General features: G+C 41.5%; 2 protein-coding genes and 2 pseudogenes across 10 annotated transcripts; 3 read left to right on the top strand and 1 right to left on the bottom strand.

Moving 5' to 3' along the window:
- Positions 1-614: 614 nt before the first annotated feature.
- CUNH5orf52 (chromosome unknown C5orf52 homolog) lies at positions 615-20,143 on the bottom strand. The gene is made up of 4 exons (XM_087198637.1): positions 20,111-20,143; positions 18,109-18,578; positions 4,702-4,810; positions 615-3,051 (listed from the first exon to the last, which is right to left on the bottom strand). Exons 1-4 carry the CDS (start codon positions 20,141-20,143, stop codon positions 2,854-2,856), a joined length of 810 nt encoding a protein of 269 aa, XP_087054763.1. The 3' UTR covers positions 615-2,853.
- Positions 4,807-6,469, top strand: LOC106009296 (cytochrome b5 reductase 4 pseudogene; annotated as a pseudogene).
- On the top strand, positions 7,059-7,648 carry LOC110348865 (small EDRK-rich factor 2 pseudogene; annotated as a pseudogene).
- Dusp18 (dual specificity phosphatase 18) lies at positions 18,190-24,769 on the top strand. 9 transcript variants are annotated; one of them, XM_004843459.4, is made up of 4 exons: positions 18,191-18,372; positions 18,808-18,876; positions 20,971-21,110; positions 22,082-24,769. In XM_004843459.4, exon 4 carries the CDS (start codon positions 22,152-22,154, stop codon positions 22,716-22,718), a length of 567 nt encoding a protein of 188 aa, XP_004843516.1. In that variant the 5' UTR covers positions 18,191-18,372; positions 18,808-18,876; positions 20,971-21,110; positions 22,082-22,151; the 3' UTR covers positions 22,719-24,769. The 9 variants fall into 9 exon arrangements, with proteins under 9 accessions (XP_021112872.1, XP_004843516.1, XP_004843517.1 ...); XM_004843460.4 differs by lacking the exon at positions 20,971-21,110; XM_004843458.4 differs by lacking the exon at positions 20,971-21,110 and having other exon boundaries at positions 18,808-19,721.
- The last annotated feature ends 640 nt before the right edge of the window (positions 24,770-25,409 follow it).

The raw sequence follows: 25,409 nt of genomic DNA, 5'->3' as shown, positions 1-25,409 counted from the left end.
TTGTGACAGCTAAAACTTGGAAACAGCCCAAATGCCCATCAACTGGAGACTGGATAAAGAAAATGTGGGGTTTTTTAAAATAAAATGGAGTACTACTCAGCCATAAAAAATGAGAAATTAGAGACATTTATAGCTAAATGGATGCACATTGAGGTGATACTCTTAAGTGAAATAAATAGGACACACATGAATAAATTCCGAATAGTTTCTCTGGTGTGAGAAACTGAAAGTGTAAATAAGGACTAAAATGTATAATAGGTAATGTGAAATAGGAAGAAAAGGGGCAAAGGGGAAGGAAGTGGGAGGGGTAAGGGGAAGGAAGTGGGAGGGGTAGGGGAAAGAAAAGAAGGGTATGGAATTAATATGAGAAAATGGAAAAATAGGAACAAAATCTTTGTAAATAGGGAGGAATGGAGTGGTTGAAAGGAGGGCTGGGCAAGGGTGAAAAATAAGAACCAAGAGAGATTATGTAAAGGTGCAAATTTCCAATGATAAATATCATTATATTGTATACCTAAAATGTACCAATGATTAGAATGAATAATCGATAATGCAAAATAGGAAGAAAATGTCCAAAGGGGTAGGGGTAGTGGGAGGGGCAGGGGAAAGGAAAGAAGGGAAAGGAAAAATGATGAGAAATGGAAAAAATGGAAATAAAGTCTTTGTAAATAGGGAAGGGTGGGGTAGGAATGGGGAAAAAATAAGAACCAAGATGCATCATGTAAAGGTACAAGTTCCCAATGAGAAATGTAACTGTAATTGTGTTGTATACCTAAAATGTACCAATAAAAGAATTTTAAAAAAAAATAGGAGAGGCTCTGCACAAGATAGGTCCGTGCATATGCCTACATTTTCAGAGTAGCAAGGTGACTTGCCCAGGATCAAAGTGAACCAGAGCAGAGGCACTCTCATGCTACACCAATCAGCAAAAACCAGAGGAGTCACAGTAAGCCAGAAAACCACTTCCTGCACCTTTGTGTTCTGATTGTCTATTGAGGGACTACATGGATGGATGAATAGGTGGATGGATGGATGGATGGATGGATGGATGGATGGATGGATGGATGGATGAGGCAGAAATGCTAAGAACTTTGAGATCACTTTTAGCAGTAATTGGGGTGGCTACCTGCCTCCTCCTGCTCCCTGGCAACTTGCTCCACTAATTCCAACTGCCAAGCCCCCATGCCAGGCTGCTCTGGATCCACTGAGCCATAGTTCTGAACCCACTGCTCATCTGTAGTTGGGAACTAGGACCAACCATGAAAGGAATACAGTAGGTCCTTACCCCAGGCTTTCTTTCATCCTATGCTATGCTCAACCACTATATCTATGAGAAATCAAGGGCCAGAGGCCATTTCTAGGAAACTTCAAATATGGCCATCCCTCCCAGGGCAGTCCCTTAGGCCAACCATGGCTGAAATTACGCACCATGTTCATACTGAAGCTCAGGAGTACTAGGGGAAGTGGACTGGCATGGAAAGAGCTTACTTTATGCATCTCATATACTGGTTCAGATAAGCAATTTAACCTTTCTGTTCCCTGATTTTCTCACGGGCAAAATGGTATGATGCCTGACAAGTGTTAGGAGGAATGAATGAGGTGAGATAGACAATGCCTTGTATGCCATAGGTGCTCAGTAAATACAAAATTTCCTTCCTCTTCTTCTAGATCATGGAGAAACCTGGAAAAGAAAGGAATGAGATCTACTGTGCACCAGGCAAGTTTTTTCAATCAAAAAGTTTTTCCAAGTACTCCAAAGTGGTGAAGTGAACAAAATGTATTTCCAGGAGGAAATGAAGGTGGGCTCAAACATTCTTGATCTCTTTAGGAGAAAGTACCATTTGGCAAAGACTTCCTGATAGTGTTGCTGAGAACATTTTTTAACAGCTCTGGGACAGTAATCAGGACTCCTGTGCCTTTCCCTTTCCTGGGTAAGCATCTCCCTAATCTACACCTCCCTAATCTAGCCAAACTTTCTTTAACAACCTATCTATCCCATCCTGGGTGACAAGTTCTTCAGTCACTTGGTAGAAGGGACACTTGGGTTAGAGCTAAACAGCTGACCTCATGTAATTGACATTAAAACTGGGGCCCCCATAGTATCATCTCCAGGATTTGAACTATTCTCTAGGTGCCAGGTCCTCTGCTTCCACCTGTAATGACAAAGATAGGGAGTCCTAATGTGGGGTAGAAGATGGGCTTCAGTGTGAGATGGGCTTGGGTTTGTCTTTCTCACTAACTATCAAACTCTCTGAGCCTGTTTCTCATCCTTAAAATGAGGCTAATAAAATTAGCTTTCTCAACCAGACATGGGGGCACATGTCCTTCTGCAGTCTCAGCATTTGGGAGCCTGAGGCAAGAGGATCACCAGTTTGAGGCCAGCCTGGGCTACATAATGAGTTCAAGGCCAGCCTAAACTATATAGTGAAACCCTGTCTAAATAAAATAAAAGTTACTTTCCACTAGGAAAAAGGAAGGAAGGAAGGAAGGAAGGAAGGAATAGAGAAGGGAAGGGAAGAGAAGGAAGGGAAGGGAAGGGAAGGGAAGGGGAAGCAGAAAGAAAGGGAAGGAGAAGGGAAAGGATATAGGCACTGACAGGTCAATTTGCATTGATCACAGAGGCTGGCTCCATTCAGTCTCTTCCTCTCAAGCACCAATGGGACTATAGGGACCTCTTTCATAGAAATACAGGAGAAGGGTAGGGAAGAGAAAATTACAAATGCTGAGAGTTTTTTGTGTCCCCGCTGCCTGTGGTGTTGCTTTATTGGTCTATGCTTGTGTAAGCTGGCTCATTCTAGTTCTCCCCTGGTCTAGTTGATGTCACTGTGGCCATGGTGCAGATCATTGCCATGACTAGGTTGGCTGCCTGTTCTTGGAAGATTGCAGTTTCAACTGGATTTCATATGCCCTCAAGCTATCCAAGTATGGCTGAATTTTCATGGATTCCTGTCTCCAGTGCCCCAGCTTCCTCAGCTGGTCTGTTATGAACTTTTTTTTCAGATGTTCATACCATTGGATTGTCTTTTTCTTGGCCTTCTCCAAAGCTTTCTCCTTTAAAAACAACAACAAAAAAGATTAGGATTATGAAGCCACTTCACAGTAAAAGAGACATCTAAGGTGAAAAATGTGCCTGCTGGATCCAATATTCATTCCCTAAATACAGTTATATGATTCATTAGGGATCTCAGTTTCCTAATTTGTAGAAAGTGGGTATTAAGCTGGAAGACCCCTGTGGTATATTCTGACAGTCTGCAGCTGAGGAGACTCATATTTACTTTACTTGTATTTCTATTGGAAGGCTGATCAGAAAGCAATAGGGGGCTAGGGTGGTAGGAAGGTGCATCTTGTTTATTCCTTCTCCCATAATCCTGTTATTCTGTCCCTGTCAACCATTTAGTGTTTTCCACAAATGGTCTTACATCACCATGAATTTCATTCATTTCTTCAACTACATAAATTCTGTCCTGTCCCCACCAGGAAACAGGTCTGGGGAGGCACAGCCTATATTTTCCTCATTTAGTTATTTTAGTGCACTAGATGAGGGAGGTGATGCTAAGAAAAATCGGTCACAGGTATTCCCAGTAACTACACTGTATCAAGGGAGACATGTGCCCAAATATGTCTAAGCCAGGCAAAAAGGGATACCCCCTAGAAGGAGACAGATATGAAGAAAAGCTGCATAAAGCTGAGGATGTAGCTCAGTGACAGATCACTTGTGTAGCATGTACAAGGCCCTGAGTTTGATTTCTAATACTGAAAACAAGAAGCTGCATGGCAGGATTGACATAAATTGTGCTTGGGCTTTGAAGGATAAGGAGGTTTGGGGCATCTGATACAGAATCTGGCTTTTTTTTCTGTCACAAGGGTAAAGGTAGAACCTAGGGCTTGCACATGCTAGACAAGTGCTCTGCCATGAGCTGTATACTCCCAGCTCCAGCTGTTTTTGTTGCCCTTAAGAAGGCCTGGCATCATCTTTTAAGGATTTCCCACTCTTCTATGTCAGGATCCCATGGACTCATCTGTCTTTGACCCTGGAACATGGAGGGAAGCTCAACAGCTAAGAAGGGGACAGTAGCTGAACTCTGCGTTGCCTGCTCTGCTTGAAGAAGTGAGTGTGTTCTTAGAGTTACTCTTGTTTATGTGATTCTTTTTAGTACCTAGTGTTGCCTGTTCCAAGTGGTTCCTAAAGACATGTTATATGAAGAAAGATCTATGGGGAACAGTAGAGTGACAACTCTTGGGCTTTTGAGTAAGGAGGCCAAGTCCTACTTGGCTGTAAGCAAAAAGTGGAAGACCCTCTGTTCTCATATGGGAAATGGGAAACCCCCAAAGGAAGAAAAAACTGAGCAGATAGTATTATGCTAATTCAGGCTCCGGGACCTGAAAATGTATGGGAGATAGCAAGAATACATTAATGGATTGCCTAGAAAGATCATGTGCCTTAAGAAGAAATGCCATCAGAGCCAAGAGACATGGAATCTTTCTCCCTGCTTCCTTCAGCCTGGAACACCTTAAGCAAATCAATAACAATTATCAATTGCCTCCTCTGTAAAAATATGATCTGCTTTCATGGTTCCATATCACATGTAGGACAGGAGGTAGGCTCTTCCCCCTGCCCCAGGATATGGGGAGTGTGAAATGCATTTGGGTTTATCCAGTAACGTCCTCTAATGCAAATGTAAAAGCTTGTAGCTACTTTACCTGCAACTCATAGGTTCGCTGGGCATAGAGGTTATCACGCATGATCACCTGAGATAAACGACTCTTGGGTAAGACTTTTTTCACAGCTGCTTCAGTGCAATTCATTAAGCTGGAATGGGGATGGGAAGTTTGTACAGGTTAGAGATGGCTGGTGGGTCAAGCACCTGACGACAGGGGTCCTGGGGAATGGGCTGAGGCCTCCCCAGGTTTGTTTGTATCTTTCTTTCTTTAATGAAAGGCATGGCAGGCATAACACCACTCCCAGCACAGAGGAGGAGGCTTCCAGGCCACTGTAGCACCACTCCCAGCGTAGAGGAGGTGACACTCCCCCCATCGACACCCCCTCCCATGTCCAAATGAGAAGACACATAAATGAGCCTCAAAACCAGACTTCCAGATCACCTACAGCAACCCCAAATGGAACTGAGATGGAACAATCTGATACTCAACCACCTGGACACCCTGAACTGGCAACAAAAGAGGATCTGGAAAAAATGAAATCAGAAATAATTTCTCAGATAACAGCAGAGATTGTGCCCATAGTGCAAGATGTGATTAATAAACCTAGAGAGGACACAGATAAAAAAATAGAGGAGCTGAGGAACATGATGGAATCATGGATTGTTATGCTTTCCAAGACCCAAGTAGCAGGTACACTTGCCAAAGAAGGTCCTAATTCTCCAAGCTATGACTGGTTCCAAACAGACTTTTTAGTGACCATTGTCATATATACTAAACAAAAGGATATCAGTTTAGATTCAGTAATAGTTGATCATCAAGATGACTCCTTTAGAGCAGAAACACTTACCAAGGATTATTCATACTTTATCCATATTGGGCTAAGCCATGAGGTTGAAGATTTTTCTCTGAGAGTTGTTGAGAATGTGGAAAAAATAAAGATTGTCCTTAAAAAAAAAAAAGAAAATATTTCTTGGAAATACCTTGGACAGCCCCTGGAGAAGCATAATTTACTTACTCTAAAGAAGGATACAGATTTATACTACAGAAAGTGCCAGTTAGTTTCCAAGGAAGATGTCACTCATGATACAAAGCTTTTCTGTTTGATGCTGCCACCAAGCACTCATCTCCAGGTGCCAGTTGGGCACCCTGTTTACCTCAAGTTAACTGTCACAGGTACAGAAATAGTAAAGCCATATACACCTGTATCTTATTCCTTATTCACAGAGTTCAAAGAACCAGATCTTCCCAACAATAAGTACTTTTTGATCAAAATTATCCTGCTGGACTCCTCACACCAGAGCTTGATCATCTTCAGATTGGAGATTTTGTTTCTGTAAGCGGTCCTGAAGGCAATTTTTAAAAATCCAGACTCCAGGAATTAGAAGATCTCTTTTTAGTGGTAGCTGGAACAGACTTCACACTGATGGTTAAAATACTGAATTATGCTTTGAATAACATACCCAGTCTCAGGAAGTTGAAGTTGATGTTCTTCAATAAAATAGAGGATGATATAATTTGGAGAAACCAATTGGATAAATTAGCATTTAAGGATAAAAGATTTGATATTGAATATGTTCTCTCAGCTCCAACATCTGAATGGAATGGCAACCAGGGACACATTTCAACAGCTCTTCTTTCTGAATTTCTGAAACGAAGCTTTGGAAAATCCAGAGTCCTCCTCTGCATTTGTGGACCAATGCCATTTATAGAACAAGGAATAATGTTGCTGTATGATCTTTACTTTTCCAAAGACAATCCACAGTTTTACAGCATAATGAAGAACTGTCGTTTTCCTTTATTCGGCTAGTTACCTTTATTCACCTAAATTTGTGATTGCTTAGAAATTTTTTTTTGTACCAGCGATTGAACTCAGGACCTTGCACTTGTGAGGCAGGCAGCAGAACCACTGAGCTAAATCCCCAGCACTTAGAAATTTTTAAGAGAAAACTTTTGCATGTATTACAAGGTAAACTACAATCCAGGCTTCAGTTTCTTAAATGAAATCAAATATTCTGTGAGTACAGATAACTTGTTGGCTTTATTTCATACCAGAACTATTTTACTACTAATATTTGACCTGGAAAAACAATCATAATAAGTAAAAAATACATAAAAGATTCTTTGTTATGAATTATAAGTTTCCTTATTATTGAAATTGTATCACTGTTTTAAAATAAGCAGCTATGTTTTATGACATGATAAAATGATCACTTTGATCACATTCTATGCTATAAATTATTAGCAATACAGATGAAATTTTACATTGCACTTTTAACTCAGGAAATGATCATTTATGTTCTCGTTATTGTTAAAACATGGAATGTTGTAACTTATTGAATTATCCAAATAATTTTGTGTATACACTTGGCATTGAATCAGAGTAGAATAAAATTATACTTAAGTAGAAAAGAAAAGATAATCGCTTATTTCTCCCCAAGTTTCTTGGGACAAGCACAGCTTTCTCATAATTTTCAGAAGAACAAGGGAGTATCCCTAAGTTCCACCTTGTGGACAAATTGTTTTTTGGACAGCAAGAGGAAAAGCCATCATAAGAAGATGTAGAAGGTCCAGAGGAGTCCACAAGAGACATGTCAACAGGGAATGAAAACAGTCCTCAAGGCAACATTGGATGAATCAAGGGGACACACGGAGGCAGGCTGGAGCCACTGCTGTCACCATGACCCTTGGTAACGAGCGTGAGCTCACCTGCCAGAAGAATATGAAAAAGCAGAGTTTGGTTAAGGAGAAATGCAGAGATGAAACACTTTCTGCTGCCACCTGCAAGCAGAAGGACTCAGAGATCATGCATTAGAAGCAAAAAAAAAGGCAAATGAAAAGAAGGAGGAACTCAAGTAACTTTGTGGCTTCGTGTCCAACCCTCTTGCCCTTCACCTGTGTGTCTGGAGCCTGTCCCACCATGCCTGAGTTTCCTCTTGTAGTGCTTACAGGTCCCAATACTGATGCCACTCCCTGTGCCCTGAGTCTGTAGCAGGTCCCTTTTGTGCTTCCTTCCCCTCAGGTAGCCTTTCTTCACCTGAGCCACTCCTGGGGTTGAGGAGGTTACCCCTTCCCAGTGCTATTTATTGTGTGAGGCAAACCCTAAACTATTAGAAGTAGCTTTAAAGAAAAATAAAAACAGTCCTCAAAAGCAGTCTTTTTCTCCACCTTGTGCTGGGGATGAAACCCAGGGCCTCATGCATGCTAGGCAAGCACTGTACCAATGAACTACACTCCAAGCCTAGAAAGGGTCATCAGGATTAGATGAGAAGCAGGGTCATGGAAAAGAGAAACGAAAGTTGGATGGTAAGGATCAGATGGATGAATCTGAGGGTAGCTAAGGTAGGGATATTTATTTCACAACCTAGATCTAAGTGAGGCCTGGGACTGGTGTAGGCAGATACATTAGAGCAGGGGGAAAAAACCAGTAAATGAAGAGTTTAGACAGAGTTTGGGCTACTTAATATGGGAATTTTAAGGAAAGAGGCTTTTGAAAGAATTTACAAAAGAGAGGGAAAGTTGAAGAGGACAGGACTTCAGGAGACTCTAAGGGACAAGAAGTCCAAGATGGTCCATTCACAGTAGCTTCAAATCAAATAAAATACCTGGGGATTAGTCTAACCAAGGAGGTGAAAGAAAATAAACATTTCAGAACATTGAAGAAAACACAAAAAGGTGGAAAGACCACCCATGTTCATGATCTGGCAAAATTATATTATCAAAAAGGCCATATTACCAAAGGTAATCTATGGATTCAATGCTATCACCATCAAAATACCAAAAACATTCTTCACAGAACTAGAAAAAAATCTTAAAATTCATACAAAAACACAAAAGACCCAGAATACCCAAAGCAATCCTAAGCCAAAAGAACAAGGCTGTAGGCATCACAATACCAAATTCCAAATACTATAAAGCCATAATGACAAAAACAGCATGGGACTGGCACAAAAACAGAGAGCTGTAGAACAGAATAAAGGACACAGAAACAAATCCATGCAACTATAGCCACCTGATTCTGCACAAAGGAGCCAAATATATATACTGGAGAAAAGACAGCCTCTTTAACAAATGTTGCTGGAAAAACCAGACATCCACTTGTAGAAGATTGAAATTAAATCCCTATCTCTCATCCTTTATAAAAATCCATTGAAAATAGATTAAAGACCTAGATATAAAACCTGAAATTCTGCTGAAAGAAAATATAGGGGAAACACTTGAAGCCATAGGCATAGGCAAAGACTTCCTAAATAGGACTCCAATGGCATAGGAAATAATAGCAAAGTCAACAAATGTAGCTACATCAAGTTAAAAAGTTTCTGCACATCAAGGAAAACAATGGGTGAAAATTGTTACCAGTTACTCTTCTTTTTTTGGTACTGGGGATCAAACTCGGGACCTGGCACTTTCGAGGCAGGCACCAGAACCATTGAGCTAAATCCCCGCCCCACCAGTGACTCTTCTAACAGAGGACTTGTACATATCTACAATATATAAGAACTTAACAAACTTGATACTAAAATATGAAATAGCCCAATGAATGGACAAATGAATTTAATAGATATTTTCAAAAGAAGTACAAATATCCAATAAGTATATGAAAAAACAGTCCAACATCTTTAGACATTAGGGAAATTAAAATTTCATTGATTTCTGGTAAGATGGCAGAGTGGTGAACAACAGGGAAACAGCCTTTCCAAGATGGTTTTCCAGACATTGGAATATAGCAATGTGAGGAAGAGAAGAAGGAGGGAAGTAGGTCCAATGGACCATACAAAGGATCTGAAACAAGAAATGAAACCCAGGAGCAAAGAGAGAGACTTCAATGAAAAAGAAAGAGGGAACAAGCAGCACTTTCTCCCTGAGCCCTGACTCAGTGCATGGGAAGGGCGGGTTGAACCTACAGATGCACTGTGACAACTGGTAACTCCAGAGGCCTCCATGGAGAAATACACCAGTGGAATGCAGCAGTGCACAAAGCGGACTACAGTGGCTGGTGTTATTCAGGTTCAGACATGCCCCAGGAGAGGGTGATTGGCCAGTAACCATCTTGGAGAGGGCCCAACTGAGGTTGGAACTCAGACCAGCTGTGGGCTGGCTTCATCAGGGTGAGGTGGAACTGAGCTCAAGTCAGCAAGAGGTCAAGGAGCCAAATTCAAGCTGGCAGGAGGCACAAAGGTGTTACAGGTGGAATAAAATGGGTTCCAGGATCACAGCCAGAAACCAGCCTGAGCTTCAGAACTAAAGGTGCAAGCTTGCTGGGATTATCCACCAACCCACCATAAATCTACAGCTGGCTTGTTGGGATTAATCAACATGGTTCTGGAGTCTGCCCATGTTGTCTACCAGTGACAGCAAAGACATGCCTTAAAGTGGACATTTTTTTTCTTTTCTTGTATTTGTTTTTGTTTTGTTTTTCCTTGATTGTTTGTTCTTGTTTTTAATATAAGTGTGAAAATTGTTTCTAGTTTTTATTGTTGTTGTTGTTCTGCTCTGTTCTTGTTTTTAATTCTTCCTTCTCTCTTTCCCTCCTGTCTTCTTCACCAGTTTCCAAATGTTTGCATAAGCTTCCTGTGTTCTCCAGTTTCACTTCTAATCTCTCCCCTTTCTTATTTTTCTCTATCCCCCTGAACTGCTTTTAAATTTTCTTCCCTGAGGGTAAAATCAAGATACTGAGAGCATATTTATTGTATACAATTTTCTGGTTTGTTTTAGATTATGTTATATAACCACAAATCTAGTTCATGCAGTTAAAGGTGGCAAATTAATAATACCACAGTTTGTCACTTTCTAGGCTGTATTTGATGCTATTGATGTTGCTGATTGTACTACTTTAGCCAAGGTGACATAGTTGTTCTAATCAGTTATTTTTTGCTAGTATGCCAAGATTGAGAAGGCCTAAGGGTCACAAACAGTACTACAGGCTAGTGCCAAAGAACCAGGGGCTAGGCAACTTCTCACTTAGTGAAGTGAAGAGGTAGGATCTTGCAACACACTCAAAACCCAAAAGCCAGCTATACCTGAAAGACACCTCCATTAAGTAGTCATTTCATTAGGGCTCTGAATACTAGCAATAAAACTACTTGCAATAAGCAATGTACAAGCCTCAACCCAAGAATTAAATTAAAAAACAAAATAAAAAATGAGCAGACATTTCAGCAAGATACAACCCAAAACTTCCAGCTCCCCAAAGGCCAACTCAGCAGGCAATGAAGTGGAACAATCCAAAAGCCACTCACCTGGACCTCTCTGAAATGATAACAAAAAAAGTAACAAAGCAAATGAATGAGGCTCTAGAAAAAAATCAAAGCAGAAATAGTTTCTTAGATAACTACAGAGATGGTAACTATAATGAAAGACATGGTTAGTGACTCTAGAGCAGATACAGATGTTTTTTAAAAAGGAGGAGTAGCTTAGAAAAATGACAGAAACCATGAATGCCCAACATAGGAAAGAAATGGAATCCAGGAAACAAAGTCCAACACATCTCCAGCAGATTCCATTGAAAATATATCCAGCAAAATGAGCCAGTGTTAGGACAGAATATCAGATATACAACATAGGATTGTTGTTAGCAACCATGAAAAGAAAGCTTTCTCAAAAATAACAAGAGACTATGAAAAATCAATCCAGTAGCTGCTAGATGATGCAAAAAAGAATAATATAAGATTGATCAGAGTCAATGAAAAAGCAGGAGATAGCACAAATGACATAAAACACCTGGTCACAGAAGTAATGGCAGAAAACTTCCTAACCAGAGAAAAAGAATTTGTCATATCAATAAGTAAGGCATAGAGGACTCCAATTGCCCATGATAAAAAAAATCTACACCAAGATACATAATAGTCAAGATTCCAGAAATTCAACACAAGAACAGAATATTAAAAGCCTTTAGAAAAAAAAGAAATAAATCACCTATAAAGGAAAGCCCATCAGAATCACAGCAGACTTCTCAATACAAACCCTCAAGTCAAGGAGAGCTTAGAGTAAAGTATTTTAAGCCCTAAAAGAAAACAACCTCCAACCCAGATTGATGAACTTTGCAAAACTATCTTTCTAAATTGATGGAGAAATGATATTTCCATGACAAAGAACATCTGAAGAAATTCATGACCACCAAACTAGCACTCCAAAATGTTCTGAAGGACATTCTATAAAGAGATAACAAGGATTACAACTCCATGAACCCCAACAGAATGAATCTACCAGGCAAAGCAAGCAATTAAACAGAGGGAGGAAAAGTGAAACAGCAACAGGAAAATAGCATGACAAGAATAAGTCAATACATATCAGTTATAACGATCAATGTAAATGCTCTCAATTCACCAATCAAAAGAAATAGACTGCCAGAATGGATCAAGAAACAAGATCCAATAATATGCTACATATAAGAAACACACTTAATTCAAACAGAAATTCATAGACTTAAAATCAGAGGATGGAAAACAATACTATATTTAACAGGGAACAAAAAGCAAGGGTAGCTATTCTATTTTCAAACAAAGAGGATTTCAAGCCAAGACTGATTAAGAGAGACAAAGAAGGTCATTACATCCTTGTAAAAGGAACAATCCAAGAATGAGATAACAATCATATATGCACCAAATACCAGTGCACCTAACTATATAAAACAAATATTAACGGACAGGAAAAATCAAATAAGCACTAGTACAATTGTAATAGGGGACTTCAATAACCCATTGTCACAAATAGACAGATCAACGAGACAAAATATCAACAAAGAAATATCAGAACTAAACCAAACTTTTGAACAAATGGACTTAGTAGATGTCTACAAAATGTTCTACCCCACAACGTCAGAATACACATTGTTCTCAGCAGCACAAGGATTTTCTCCAAAATAGATCACAAACTAGCTCATAGAACATGCTTAAGTAAATGCAAAGATATTGAAATTATCCCATACATATTATCAGACCATAGTGCAATGAAATTGGAAATCAATGGCAAAAGAAACCACAAGAACTTCATAAACACATGGAAATTAAATAACATCCTCCTGAACAACTGATGGGTCACAGATGAAATTAAAGAAGAAATTAGACAGTTTCTACAACTAAATGATAATGCCAATACAACATACCAGAACTTATGGGACATAATGAAAGCAGTCCTTGAGGGAAATTTATAGCAGTGAATTCTGATATCAGAAAAACAGAGCAAGCTCAAATAAACATCCTAATGTTGAACCTCAAGCTTCTAGAAAAAGAAGAGCAAATCAAGCACAAAGCTTATACAAGGGAGGAAATAATAAAGATCAGAGCAGACACTAATGCAATGGAGACTATGAAAACAATGCCAAGAATCAATGAATCGAGGAGGTGATTCTTTGGAAGATTAAATAGAATTGACAAACCCTTAGTCAACTGTATCAAAGAAAGGAAATAAGGGCTGGAGATTTAGCTCAGTGGTTCTGCTGCCTGCCTCCCAAGCGCAAGGTCCCAAGTTCGATCCCTGGTACCAAAAAAAAAAATTTTCTATTTGGGCTGGGGATTTAGCTCAGTGGTTTCGCCTCCTGCTGCGCAAGTACAAGGACCCTAGTTTAATCCCTGGTACCGAAAAAAAAAAAAAAGGAAATAGAAGACTCACATAAAAAAAATTTAAATTAAAAAAGACTCAAATCCATGCAGTTAGGAATAAAAAGAGTGAAATCACAACAGATCCTGCAGAAATCCAGAAGATCACCAATATCTACTTTAAGAACCTGTATTCTAATAAGATGAAAAACTTGAAGAAATGGATAGATTCCTAGATACAAATGAATTACCAAGGTAATTCAAGAAGATATAAAATTCTAAATAAACCAATACCAGTCAATGAAATTAAAGATATAATTTTAAACCTACCAACAAAGAAAAGCCCAGGCCATGATGGATTCACTGGTGAATTCTACATGAAATTTAGAAAAGACCTAATGCTACTACTTCTCAAACTCTGTAATGAAATTGAAAGGGAAGCAATAATCCCAAATTCATTCCTGGAAGCAAGCATTACCCTGACTCTAAAACCAGAGAAGAATTCAACCAAAAAAGAACTACAGGCCAAGTTCCCTAATGAACATAGATGCAAAAATCCTCAGTAAAATACTGGCAAACAGAATGCAGCAAATTATCGAGAAGATTATATACCATGACAAAGTTGGATTCATTCCATGGATGCAGAGCTAGCTTGACAAATGTAAATCAATAAATGTAATACACCATATTAACAGAGCCAAGGACAAATACCATATAATCATCTCAATAGATGCAGAAAAAGCATTTGACAAAGTCCAACACCCATTTGTGATAAAAAAAAAAAAAACCCTATGGAAAACTGGAATAGATGGTCTTTATCTCAATCTGATAAACGCCATCTATGACAAACCAATAGTCAACATCATAGTAAATGGATAAAAACTGAAAGTTTTCACTCTAAAATCATGAACAAGACAAGGATGTCCATTGTAACCATTCTTATTCAATATAGTTCTGGAAACATTAGCCAGAGCAATTAGACAAGAGAAAGAAATAAAAGGAGTGAGGATAGGAAAGGAAGAAGTTAAAGTATAATCATTTGCAGACGACATGATACTCTACATAGAAGACCCCAAAAACTCCACCAAAAGACTTCTAGATTTAAAAACCAAATTTGGTAACATAGCTGGATACAAGGTTAACACTCAAAAAGCAATATCCTTCCTGTACACAATAACAAACTCACTGTAAGAGAAATTAAGGAAACAATACCTTTCACAATAGCATCCCCTAAAAATGAAATACCTAAGAATCTAACGAAGGAAGTAAAAGACCCTTACATGGAAAACTACAGCACTCTGAAAAAGGAGATTAAAGAGGATATCAGAAAATGGAAAGATATCCCTTGTTCTTAGGTAGGAAGAATGAAGACAATGAAAATGGCCATACTTCCAAAACTGTTACACAGATTTAATGCAACCCCAATCAAAATACCAATAGTATATACTACACAGAACTAGAGAAAACAATCCTAAAATTTATATCAAACCAGAAGAGACCTAGAATAGCAAAAGAAATTCCAGGTAAAAAAGGCAGGGCAGGGGGCATCAAAACTCCTGACTTGAAATTATACTACAAAGCTACTGTGATCAAAACAGCATGGTACTGGGCCGGGGATTTAGCTCAGTGGTTCCGCTGCCTGCCTCGCAAGCGCAAGGACCCAAGTTCGATCCCCGGTACCAAAAAAACCAGCATGGTACTGGCAAAACACAGACCTAAGGATCAGTGGAACACATTAGAAGATGCAGAAACAACTCCAAACATAATTAGCCATTTTATCTTTGACAAAGGAGCCAAACACCTTCACTGGAAGAAAAATAGCCTCTCTAATAAATGTTGCTGGAAACACTGGCTTTCTACTTGCTGAAGATTAAAACTATACCATATCTTTCACCATGCACTAAACTCAAATCAAAATGGGTCAAAGATCTAAATATTAAAAGAGAAACACTAAATTTGATGGAAAATAGAATAGATAGAACTCTTGAAGACATTGGTGCAAGCAAAGACTTTATGAACAAAATCCCAATTACAAAAGAAATATCTCAAAGAATGAACAACTGGGATCTCATCTTATTAAAGAACTTTTGCACAGAAAAAAAAACCACCAACAGAGTTGAGCGACAACCCATAGTGTGGGAAAAACAATTTTTACCAGCTAGTCACTAGACAAAGGAGTAATATCTAGAATATATAAAGAGCTCAAAAAAATCAGACCCCTCCCCAATTTAAAGACACAATTCAAAAATGGGCATCTGAAATAAATAGAAACTTCTCAGATGAAGAAGCAGAAATGGCAAATATGTGAAAAAATGTTCAACATCACTGGTCATTCAAGAAATGCAAATTAAAACCATGCTAAGATTCCATGTCTCTCCAGAAAGAATGGCTATTATCAAGAAATCAACCAATGACAAATGCTGGTGGGGCTGTGGGGAAAAAGGATCTCTTCTCCACTGTTGATGGGAGTGTAGACTGGTGTAACCACTGTGGAAATCAGTGTGGAGATTCTTCAAAAAACTAAAACTAAAGGTTCCATTTGACCCAGCTATTCCCCTTCTTGGTATCTTCCCAAAAGAATTAAAAGGATCATGGAGTGCTACTCTGCCATAAAGAAGGAGCTTCAGACATTTCTAGCTAAATGGATGCACCTTGAGATCATACTCAAGTGAAATAAATCGGACACACATTTAAATACTGCATTGTTTCTCTGGTGTGAGAAACTGAAAGTATGTTTTATTAAAAAGAGAGAGAAACTGAAAGTATAAATAATGACCAAGATATATAATAGATATTGGGAAATAGGAAGAGAATGTTGAAATGAGAAGGGGAACAAGGGAAGGAGGAGGAAAGGAAAAAGAAAAAAAGAGAACAGAAGGAAAAAATAGAAACAAAGCTTTTGAAATAAGGAGAGGAAGAGCGGTCAAAAGGAAGGGCAGTAATGGGGGAAAAGAGAAGAAAGATATATCATGTACAGGTACAGATTCCCTATGATGAATATTATTATTATGTATATCTAGGGCCGGGGATTTAGCTCAGTGGTTCCATCGCCTGCCTTGCAAGCACAAGGTCCCGAGTTCAATCCCCAGTACCAAAAAAAAAAAAAATTATCATATTGTATATCTAAAATGTACCAATAAATGTTTTGCTTAAAAAAAATAAAATTACATTGACAATTTACATTATCCTAGTCAGAATGGCTAACTCAAGAATACAAACAATAAATGGATGTGGGGGGAAAAGGAATGTAAATTAGTACAGCCACTATGGAAATCAGTATGGAGGTTCCTCAAAACACTAAAAATAGAGCTACCATTTGATATAGCGATACTACTCCTTGGTATATGCCCAAAGCAATTAAAGTCAGCATACTATAATGATACCTGTATATCCATGCTTATTGCAACACAATTCACAATAGGCAAGATATGGAACCAACCTAGATGCCCATCAACAGATAAATGGATAAAAGAAAGTGTGGTTTATACACACAATGGAGTATTGTGCAGCCAAAAGGGAGAACAACATTTGCAAGAAAATAACTGGATCTGGAGACCATCATGTTGAACAAAATAAGCCAGCCAGACAAATATCACCCAGCATGGTGGTGCATACTTGTAATATTAGCACTCGGGATGCTGAGGGAGGAGGATCACTGTGAGTTCAAGGCCAGCCTGGGCTACATAGTAAGTTAGTTCAAGGCCAGCCTGAGCTACCTATCAAGACCCTGTCTCAAAACACCAAGAAGAGAAATAAAGACAAATATCACATGTTCTTCCTAATATTGAACCTAAAAATATTAATAATATTTGAATATTGAATCTAAAAAGATAACAGTAAAGTAGGAAGAAGTTTATTATGAGACAAGAGGAAGGGAGCAAGAAGGAAGCAGGGGTGGTAGGGTGGATAACATGGGGGAAGGTGGTTTGGTTTATATCTAGATGTTCCCCCAAAGCCTCATGTGCTCCTAGATGGGGCTTTTGTGAGTCGACTTGATCATGAGTATGTGATACTCATCACTGGATTAATCCACTGATAGGTTTAGAGCTGGGTGTGATGTTCAGAAGTGAAACCTGGTGAGAAGAGGTGGGTCATTGTGGGCGTGACCTGGACGGGTTTGTATCTGTTCTCCCTTGATTCCTCTCTGCTTCTTGCTGCCACATAATGAACTGTTTCTCCTCTGCCATGCTGCCCTGCTTTGGAGCCAGCCAACTATGGACTGAAAGATCTACAAAAATGTGAGCCAAAATAAACTTTTCCTCTTTTAAATTGTGGGTGTCAAATACTGTGTGTCAGCAATGAAGAAAGTAACTAAGGCATAAGGATATGAACAAAATATACACATGGAACTTGCCCCCAAATATGGAACCAGGGGTAATGGCAGGGCAAGGTGAGCAGGGGGGTGAAAATGATCAGTACCTATATCAATCTGCCAAGTCCCTTTCAGGTAAGAAATAATAATCATCTTGAATCAAATCGCTTTCCACTGCGCGTCTTCTGTGGGAGTGGGGGAAACGGGTTTGTTAAGACACAAGGGAGACAGAAGGAATTAACTTTTTTCCCCGAGCTATTGAGAAACGAACAACCTAAGAAAATAGTGTCGGACAGGATGGGCTCCTCCCAAAGGAAGTCGAGAGCCGAGATGGGGGATGGGAATCCTGGCTTCTCCCGGAAGTCTGGGCTGAAGGCGTTCGGCCGGGCCCGTGGGGTCCGAAAAGCTGGATTGGGAAGGAGCTGGGGGCAGTGTCCGTGAAAAACTCAGACTTCCCGGGAGTCTAAACGGGTTGGGTTACGAGGGGTCTGGGGCTCAGGGACTGGGGGGTTGATGGGACGAGGGATCGCGAATTTGATGATTTCGGGCTTCCGCAGAGGTGTCGGGGTCTGACGAACGCTCTGGAAGCCCGGGCCGCACCTGAAGAGTACCGGGTGGTAGACGGTCCGCGGCGGCATGAAGATGACCTGCGGACCGAACCGTGTACTGATTTCCTGCCGGCGCTCGAGCTTGTCGCGCCGGAAGTCCGAGCCGCAGGTGGCAGCGGAACTGGTGGTCGCCTTGGCTGGGATCTCATAATCCGGGGGCAAGTCTAGGTCCCATTTGACCGAGGGCCTACATGACTGTGTGGTCGCGTCTTCCACACTACAGGACAGGTTGGAAACCGGAGCCAGCTTGGGAAGCGTAAGTGAGTGCAGGAGGACGCGGAGAGAATCCCAGAGGTCACCTCGGGGGGCGCTGTGCTTGTTTCTCGGGAGATACGTAAGGGGAGGGGCCTCGGAGGCTGCGGACGGACGCAGTAGAATTGTCCCTCGGTGGCCGCCTTGGTTTGACCAGGCGCGTCGTCGCCATGGAGACGGGATAGGCGGGCTGGAATAGTCCGTAGAGCGCTAAACTGACCCTTTCTCGTCAAAGCCGGCAGTGGCACTGGCGTGATCGTGGGGTGAGTAACCTCGTGACCCCAGCATTGCTGCGCCGCGGCTCAGAGGCTGCGATTTTTCTGAAGATCCAGTACAGCCTATTTCTCTCATGGAGGTGAAACCACTGCTATGGAAACCAAAGCGTTGGGCCGGTGGGGATTATGGCCCAGGGATCCTGACTGATCTCTCTCCCCCAAAGACCCTCTCGTGGGACTTCGCCGCACTGCTGCTACCTCAATGAACCCCTCTATCCTGCTCCAGGAGAAAGGTAGGATGGGGGCCTTGACACCAACTGGAAACCATTCCAGTGCCGAATCTCGGGAAACCTACCTGACTCACCCCTAGGAGTGACGCCCGCAAACCTGTGGACCTTGTTACTTTAGTAACCCAGAATTTAACCAACTATCCTCAGTGTTCGCTGACTTTCCCCACATACCAGTATTAGAGGCCAGAAGGAGCAGCTTTCGGACCTTTCTGTGTTACCTTGAACAGGACTTCTGTCTGTGGAGCACTTTCCACCTGTGACAGTGGTGGTGTTAATTTTCGACTCCAGTCCAACTAGGTTGCTTTGAAGATCAAATCAGAGGAGGGATGTCAAAGTCTTCATAGGCTGTCAAATGGTAAAACTGAGTCGTTGCTGAGTTGCTGTTTCACTGCCTCTTTGTCCCTCATGTGGAACTGTTCTCTAGCTCTGTATCATTTCTTAAGACAGTCTTTGCTACTCCATAGCCTCTAGCCCGAAAGAATCCTTGTTCCCTTAGGACCAACAACTCCTTGCATTTTAACTTCCCTGACAACAGCAAGAATTGTTACCCGTTTTAGAGGGCTTATTCTGGCCAGGCCCCACATTCAACAAACCCATTAGCTGATTATCTTGTTTAATCTTTACAACACCTTGTGTGGGTTTGTGTGTATTACTGGAGACTGAACCCAGGGCCTTCACACTGAGCTTTATCCTCAGTCCTTTTTTTAAATTTATTTTTTATTTTGGCACATGATCTTTCTAAGTTGACCCAACTGGGCTTGACATTTTGATCCTCCTGCCTCAGCCTCCCAGAATGCTAGTATTACAGGTGTCAACAACTATACGTGGTTTCACAACATCCTTTCAAGGTAAGCACTGTTATCTCTATTACTGTCAGAGGACAAAAATAACAATTTAAAGATCTTACTTAGGGCCAGGGATTTAGCTCAGTGGTTCCAGCACCTGCCTCACAAGTGCAAGGTCCTGAGTTCAATCCCCTGTACCCAAAAAAAAAAAGTTTTAAAGATCTTACCTGGCTTTATTATCCATTCTAAATCTGGCAACACTTCATGCTATAAAATACAAGTCACCCAGTGAGCCAAGCAAAAGAGGTTTATGATTTTTATGAACAGAAAAGGACTGAAGACTGAAACAAAAAGATTGGTCATTTTAAAGTTATTTTCCTTGGAAGGTGGAGACTGAACAATAAAAAAATAAAAATAATTTATTTGGTTAACATCAAGTTACTTTAGGTTACCTGTACCGTGAAGATTAAGACAGGCAACTTCATTATGCCAGTTGAAACTGACCTGTTTGGGAAATTTGGTTGGTACTGGATTACTTGAAGGTCAGACAGACAGCTTAGTCTCCGGTTAGTGATTTGGAACTTTAGTGTGAGAGAATCTGTTTTGATTTTTTGTCTGATCTGTTTTGACTTAGTGTGAGTAAACAAGGACCTTGGGCTGGGCCTAGTGTGTGTGAGGCCCTGGGTTCCATCTCCAGCATGAATAGGGAAAGGTTAATAAACATGGGGAAGGGGTGTGCTCCCAGGACGTTTTCATTGAGGAAATGACTCAGTGTAAGATCCAAAGACTCCTCAGACTTCTACAGTCCTTTGCTGAGTGGAACAGATCAGTAACTGATAAGCTTAGGAAAGGGGGGCTCTAGGTTTAGAACACAGCAAAGACAAAGGCTGCCAGCCATAGAGGACAAACAACCATAAGGAACTATCAGTGGCTCAGTCTAGCTGAGGCCCTTCAGAAAATGGAGAAGCCTTGCCAGATGTGGTGGCTCACACCTGTAATCCCAGCACCCTGGAGGTTGAGGCAGGAGGATTGCCACAAGTTCCAGGGCAACCTGGGGCTACATGATGAGTTCAAGGCCAGCCTGAACTACATAGTGACTCTGTCTCGAAAAGAAAATGGAGAAGCCTAATAGGAGGCCAGAAAGATGGGTGGTAGTCAGGCCACTGATAATCTTTTTTTTTGAGACAGGGTTTTGCTATGTAGCCCAGCTGGCTTTGAACTCACGATGATCCTCCTGCCTCAGCCTCCCAAGTGCTGGGAATACAGATGTGCAGCACCATGCCCAGCTTTTCTCTTTTCTTTTTGTTTTTAGGCCACAGATAGTCTTGACAGCCAAACTAAGAACTGCAATTTTATCTTGACTGAGGGCAGCTTCTGATATATATTAAACAAAGGAACAAAGCTTTGGCTCCTCATTTGTGCCTGATGAAGACTGCCATTTGGCCTGGAGAGGTGCGATTTAAATCCAAATGTCCCTATTTCAGGGAGTGTACTGTTTTTGAAGCTTTGTTCAAGACTAGGAAAGTAGGGGTAGATGCTGAGATTTCCTAAAAGACAAGAGTCTGCCTCTCCCAGGGGTGTGTACCACAGCCCCGCTGCTATAAGCAGCATGGTGCTGGTGTAGAGAGGCTTCCTAAGGCCTCACTGCCTTTCTGCACTTTCCCCTCACTCCTGGGGTTGCTGTGGTGCTCATGCCAGCTTTCACAAAGCTTTTCGGCCTCCAGGAAGCTTCTAGCCACTCCCTCCCCCAGGCCTCTTTACAGTCAAGGTGCAGGAACATGTTTAACAATGTAGGACTTTGGTATTTGACCTCAGTTTTGCATGGGCTCATCCTGTCTCTTCAAAGAGATCATTCTTGGGGAGAGAAGAAGCAGGACCCTCCCTGCTTCTTATTCTGCCCTCCTCCAGTGACTCCCAGCACAGTGGCCTCTGGTCCGTGTCACTGGTTCAGAGTCTCATGATTTGGGCACACAGTCAGAAGACTGGAGGGAGACTATGCAAGTGGTTCTTACTTGGAAGAGCTGAGAGAAAGGGAAGAGTATTGAAAAGAGGAAAAAAGAGGGTTACTATTGTGAGCCTGAATGGAGACTCAGACTAGGTCAGAGTAAAATTGACCTAGGCAACTGGTTATTGGGAGAATGGGGTTGGCTCCAGCGAGATTGTGAGTTCCAGGCTCAGGGACCTACCCTTTGTCTGTAGGGAAGTGCACATCGACCTCCTGAGACTCATGCTTCTCACCAGAGAATCAGATTCTCTGGATTTGAAGAAGACCCCGGGTATCTGTGGGAGTTTCCTGAGTCATTCTGCAGTGATAGTCAGGACCACCTTGGAGAATCCTATAGGCTGATCCATTGTTTTCCAGAAGTCTCCTGGGCATGGCCTGCCAGCCCTCTGTCTTCTAAACATCCTCTCCTTCCTTGCAGCTTTCCATGGACACAGCCTAGAAAAGAGAAATAGGCCTCAGGTTTCACCAACTGCTGATCCACTGCCTTGATGACATCACTCACGCGTGCCTTCCCAACCCAGTTCCGGCAGCCCTCAGTCAGTGGCCTCTCCCAGGTTACCAGGAGCCTGTATATCAGCAGTGGGGCAGCTGCTAACAATAAGCTCCTGCTGTCCAGCAACCAGATCACCACAGTCATCAATGTCTCAGTGGAGGTAGTGAACACCTTCTATGAGAACATCCAGTACATGCAAGTGCCTGTGGCTGATGCACCTATCTCATGTCTCTATGACTTCTTTGACCCCATTGCTGACCACATCCATTCAGTGGAGATGAAAGAGGGCCGCACACTGCTGCATTGTGCTGCTGGCGTGAGCCGCTCAGCTGCCCTGTGTCTTGCCTACCTCATGAAGTACCATGCCATGTCCCTGCTAGATGCCCACACATGGACCAAGTCCTGCCGGCCCATCATCCGACCCAACAATGGCTTTTGGGAACAGCTTATCCACTATGAGTTCCAGCTGTTTGGCAAGAATACTGTGCACATGGTCCCTTCCTCAATGGGAGTGATCCCAGACATCTATGAGAAGGAGGTTCACTCGATGATTCCACTGTGAGCCACCCTGCCAACGCCCTCACTGGGATCAGCAGTATAGATTTGTTGTTGATCCTTTTCCAAGATCTGAACTTGAACACTATACTTTTGTTGATATAAGAACAAACTAGATGGTGCCTTTTGTAAGGGCAAGAAAAAAGAAAGGTTGCTACAGCTTTTAACCTTGTAATCCAAATCTTTAAAGACTAAACTCACTAATTGTAAGTGAAGATAAGTTTTCTACCCTGTGAGGGGTAAGTGATGGCTACTGGCCAGAGGTGGGGTGAGCCGAGTGATACTTTGGATGAAGAGATCAGAACCCAGTGCATAGAACAGGCCTAGAATCCTGCAGCCCACCGCAAGACTGACCAACCCAGAAAGGAGTCTGCCACAATCCCACCTCCTTCAGAGCCTTAAGCATCATGGCAAACCCTGAGCTTCTCAGGGTAAGTACTGATCTACTGGGTAAATGACTTCCAGCCATTTCCTGGAACCCTGTGGGCCTTGGGTGACTTCACATCAACCTTTATCACATTGGCCCCACTCAAGTTTTCTAGATAGGACTTAGAACATAGTATTCAAAGAAAGTATTCCACTGTATAAAATTCAGAAAAAAATTTTTTTTCCTGAGTGATACTGTATGGGGCAAGGTCTTAATGAGCCCATGGCAGTCCTCTACCAGTCTTTGAGGAAAGAAGGTGTTAATTTTCTTCTTTGGGGCTCACAAGGAAAGCAAGCCTGACATCAGACCTCAAAGGTTCCTCTCACAGGCGTTGGCTTGAAAAGTTGGAGCTGCAGACTGTGACCTAGCTCTGTCACCTTCTCTTCTTGTGACCTGGTGCATCTGGGAGCCTCAGTGTCCTCATCTGTGAAGACAGAACAATTCCATAGCACCATACCTAGTGCATGGTGCATGTTTAGTGTAAAGAAAAGCTTTTATACTGAATGGTATTCTGTTTGGCCCTGTTGCTCCCAGCTCAGCACAGTTATCCTCATGAAGACATTTCTCCTGAGCACAGCCCTATATTGTTTACAAAGTATTCTTCCAGAAAGCCACCCTCTTTGAGGCAAAAAATGGTTTCAATCCTACCTCAAAAGAGGTTTGAAGCCTTTTTAAAGTTCCCATTGTGTCTAATCCAGAGTGACCTAGGGGTTCTAAAGCAAGGGCATGATTCCAGCTCTCCCCAAAAGGCTTTGTTTAGAATTGCTGGCCTTTAGAGCCACTATTCCACTCTGACTCCCAGGATTCACAGAGGCATGTGTCAAAAGGACAATCAGTGGATGCCACCCATAGGCCCTGGAGCCCAGGATTGCTTCAGACCCCTCAGGGCCATCATCTGGTTTAAGACTAGCTATTCTAATCTAGAGCTTTTGAGATGACACACAAGACAAACAAGCACAAGAGCTTCACTCTACGATTTGACACTGAGCTGTGTGTCCAGAGGCCAGGTGCCCCTTCTCTTCAAACCTACCCACACCCTACTTTCATAAAGGGAGTGAGTGCCCAGGGGCCCAGGGTGGGGGAGTCAGGGGAGAGGAAGGAAAATCACTGTTCTAGGCCTGGTGTGGCAGAGCCACCACAGTATGATCATTCTGGTAGAGATCCAGGTAGAAAATTTCTTCGAAGGCATTTTTCAAAAGAACTTTAGTGGATATGTTTTTTCACTGTTTTAAATTCTAAATTAACATATTGTATAATTAACTTTTTGATGTGCTGTTCTATGAGGGTTTTTTTTTTTTTAATTCTGTGAGTTGTAAGTTTTGCACATGATGTAAATTCAGGACATGGAGTAGTTCTGCCATCCAAAATAGCCAGGCATGCTTCCCCACTGCAACCTCACATAGACAAGTATCCAGTCTCTATCCCTATAGCTTTGCCTTTTCCAGAATGTCACATAAATAATCATATGGAACATAACCTGTGGGTTGTCTACTTTCACTCCGTGTACTGTCTTTGAGATTCACCTGTGCTGTGTTTATGGTATTTTGTATGGGTATAAAATTCACCCATTAAAGGATATTTGGATTGTTTCCGGTTTGAGGTGAATATGAATAAACCTATAAATAAATACAGCTTGTGAACATAAGTTTTCATTTCTGTGGGGTATATACCTCAAAGTGGGAGTCTGGTTGTGTGGTTTAAGGTAATTTATAAAAAATTGCCCGAGGGGCCGGGGATTTAGCTCAGTGGGACCACACCTGCCCGACAAGTGCAAGGTCCTGAGTTTGTTCCCTGGTACCAAAAAAAGAAAAAAATTGCCCAAGAGCACAGCATCTTCAAGGCATGTCCGTAATGCCAGCACTTGGGAGGCTGAAGCAGGAGGATGAGGCCACCACTGACTACATAGCAAGACCTTGTCTCAAAGGAAAAAGTTGCCAAACTTTCAGAGCAGCAATCTTTTATTCTTGCTGTGTTATATGAGAAATCTAGTCTTTTCTTCCCCTTCCTCCCTCCCTCTTTTTCTGTTCCTTGTCTTTACTTCACCTGTAAAGCATGTTGAACCCAGGGCCTTTGTGCTTAGCTATATCCCCAAACCCTTTTTAAAAAAATTGTTTTTTAAATCTTTAGCCAAGCTTGATGGCATATGCTTTTAATTGCAGAACTTTAATTCCTGAACTACATAGATCCTGTCTCAAAAAAAATTAATTAAATATTAAATAAAAAATTTAATTTTTAGAGAGGGTCTTGCTAAGTGCCTAAACTGCCCAAACT

Source organism: Heterocephalus glaber, unplaced genomic scaffold (genome assembly GCF_053883595.1).
Source record: "Heterocephalus glaber isolate CG9 unplaced genomic scaffold, H.glaber_assembly_v1.0 deba00001687, whole genome shotgun sequence".
In the NCBI taxonomy this organism is placed as follows: domain Eukaryota; kingdom Metazoa; phylum Chordata; class Mammalia; order Rodentia; family Bathyergidae; genus Heterocephalus; species Heterocephalus glaber.
This window is presented reverse-complemented; position numbering and strand designations above follow the sequence as displayed.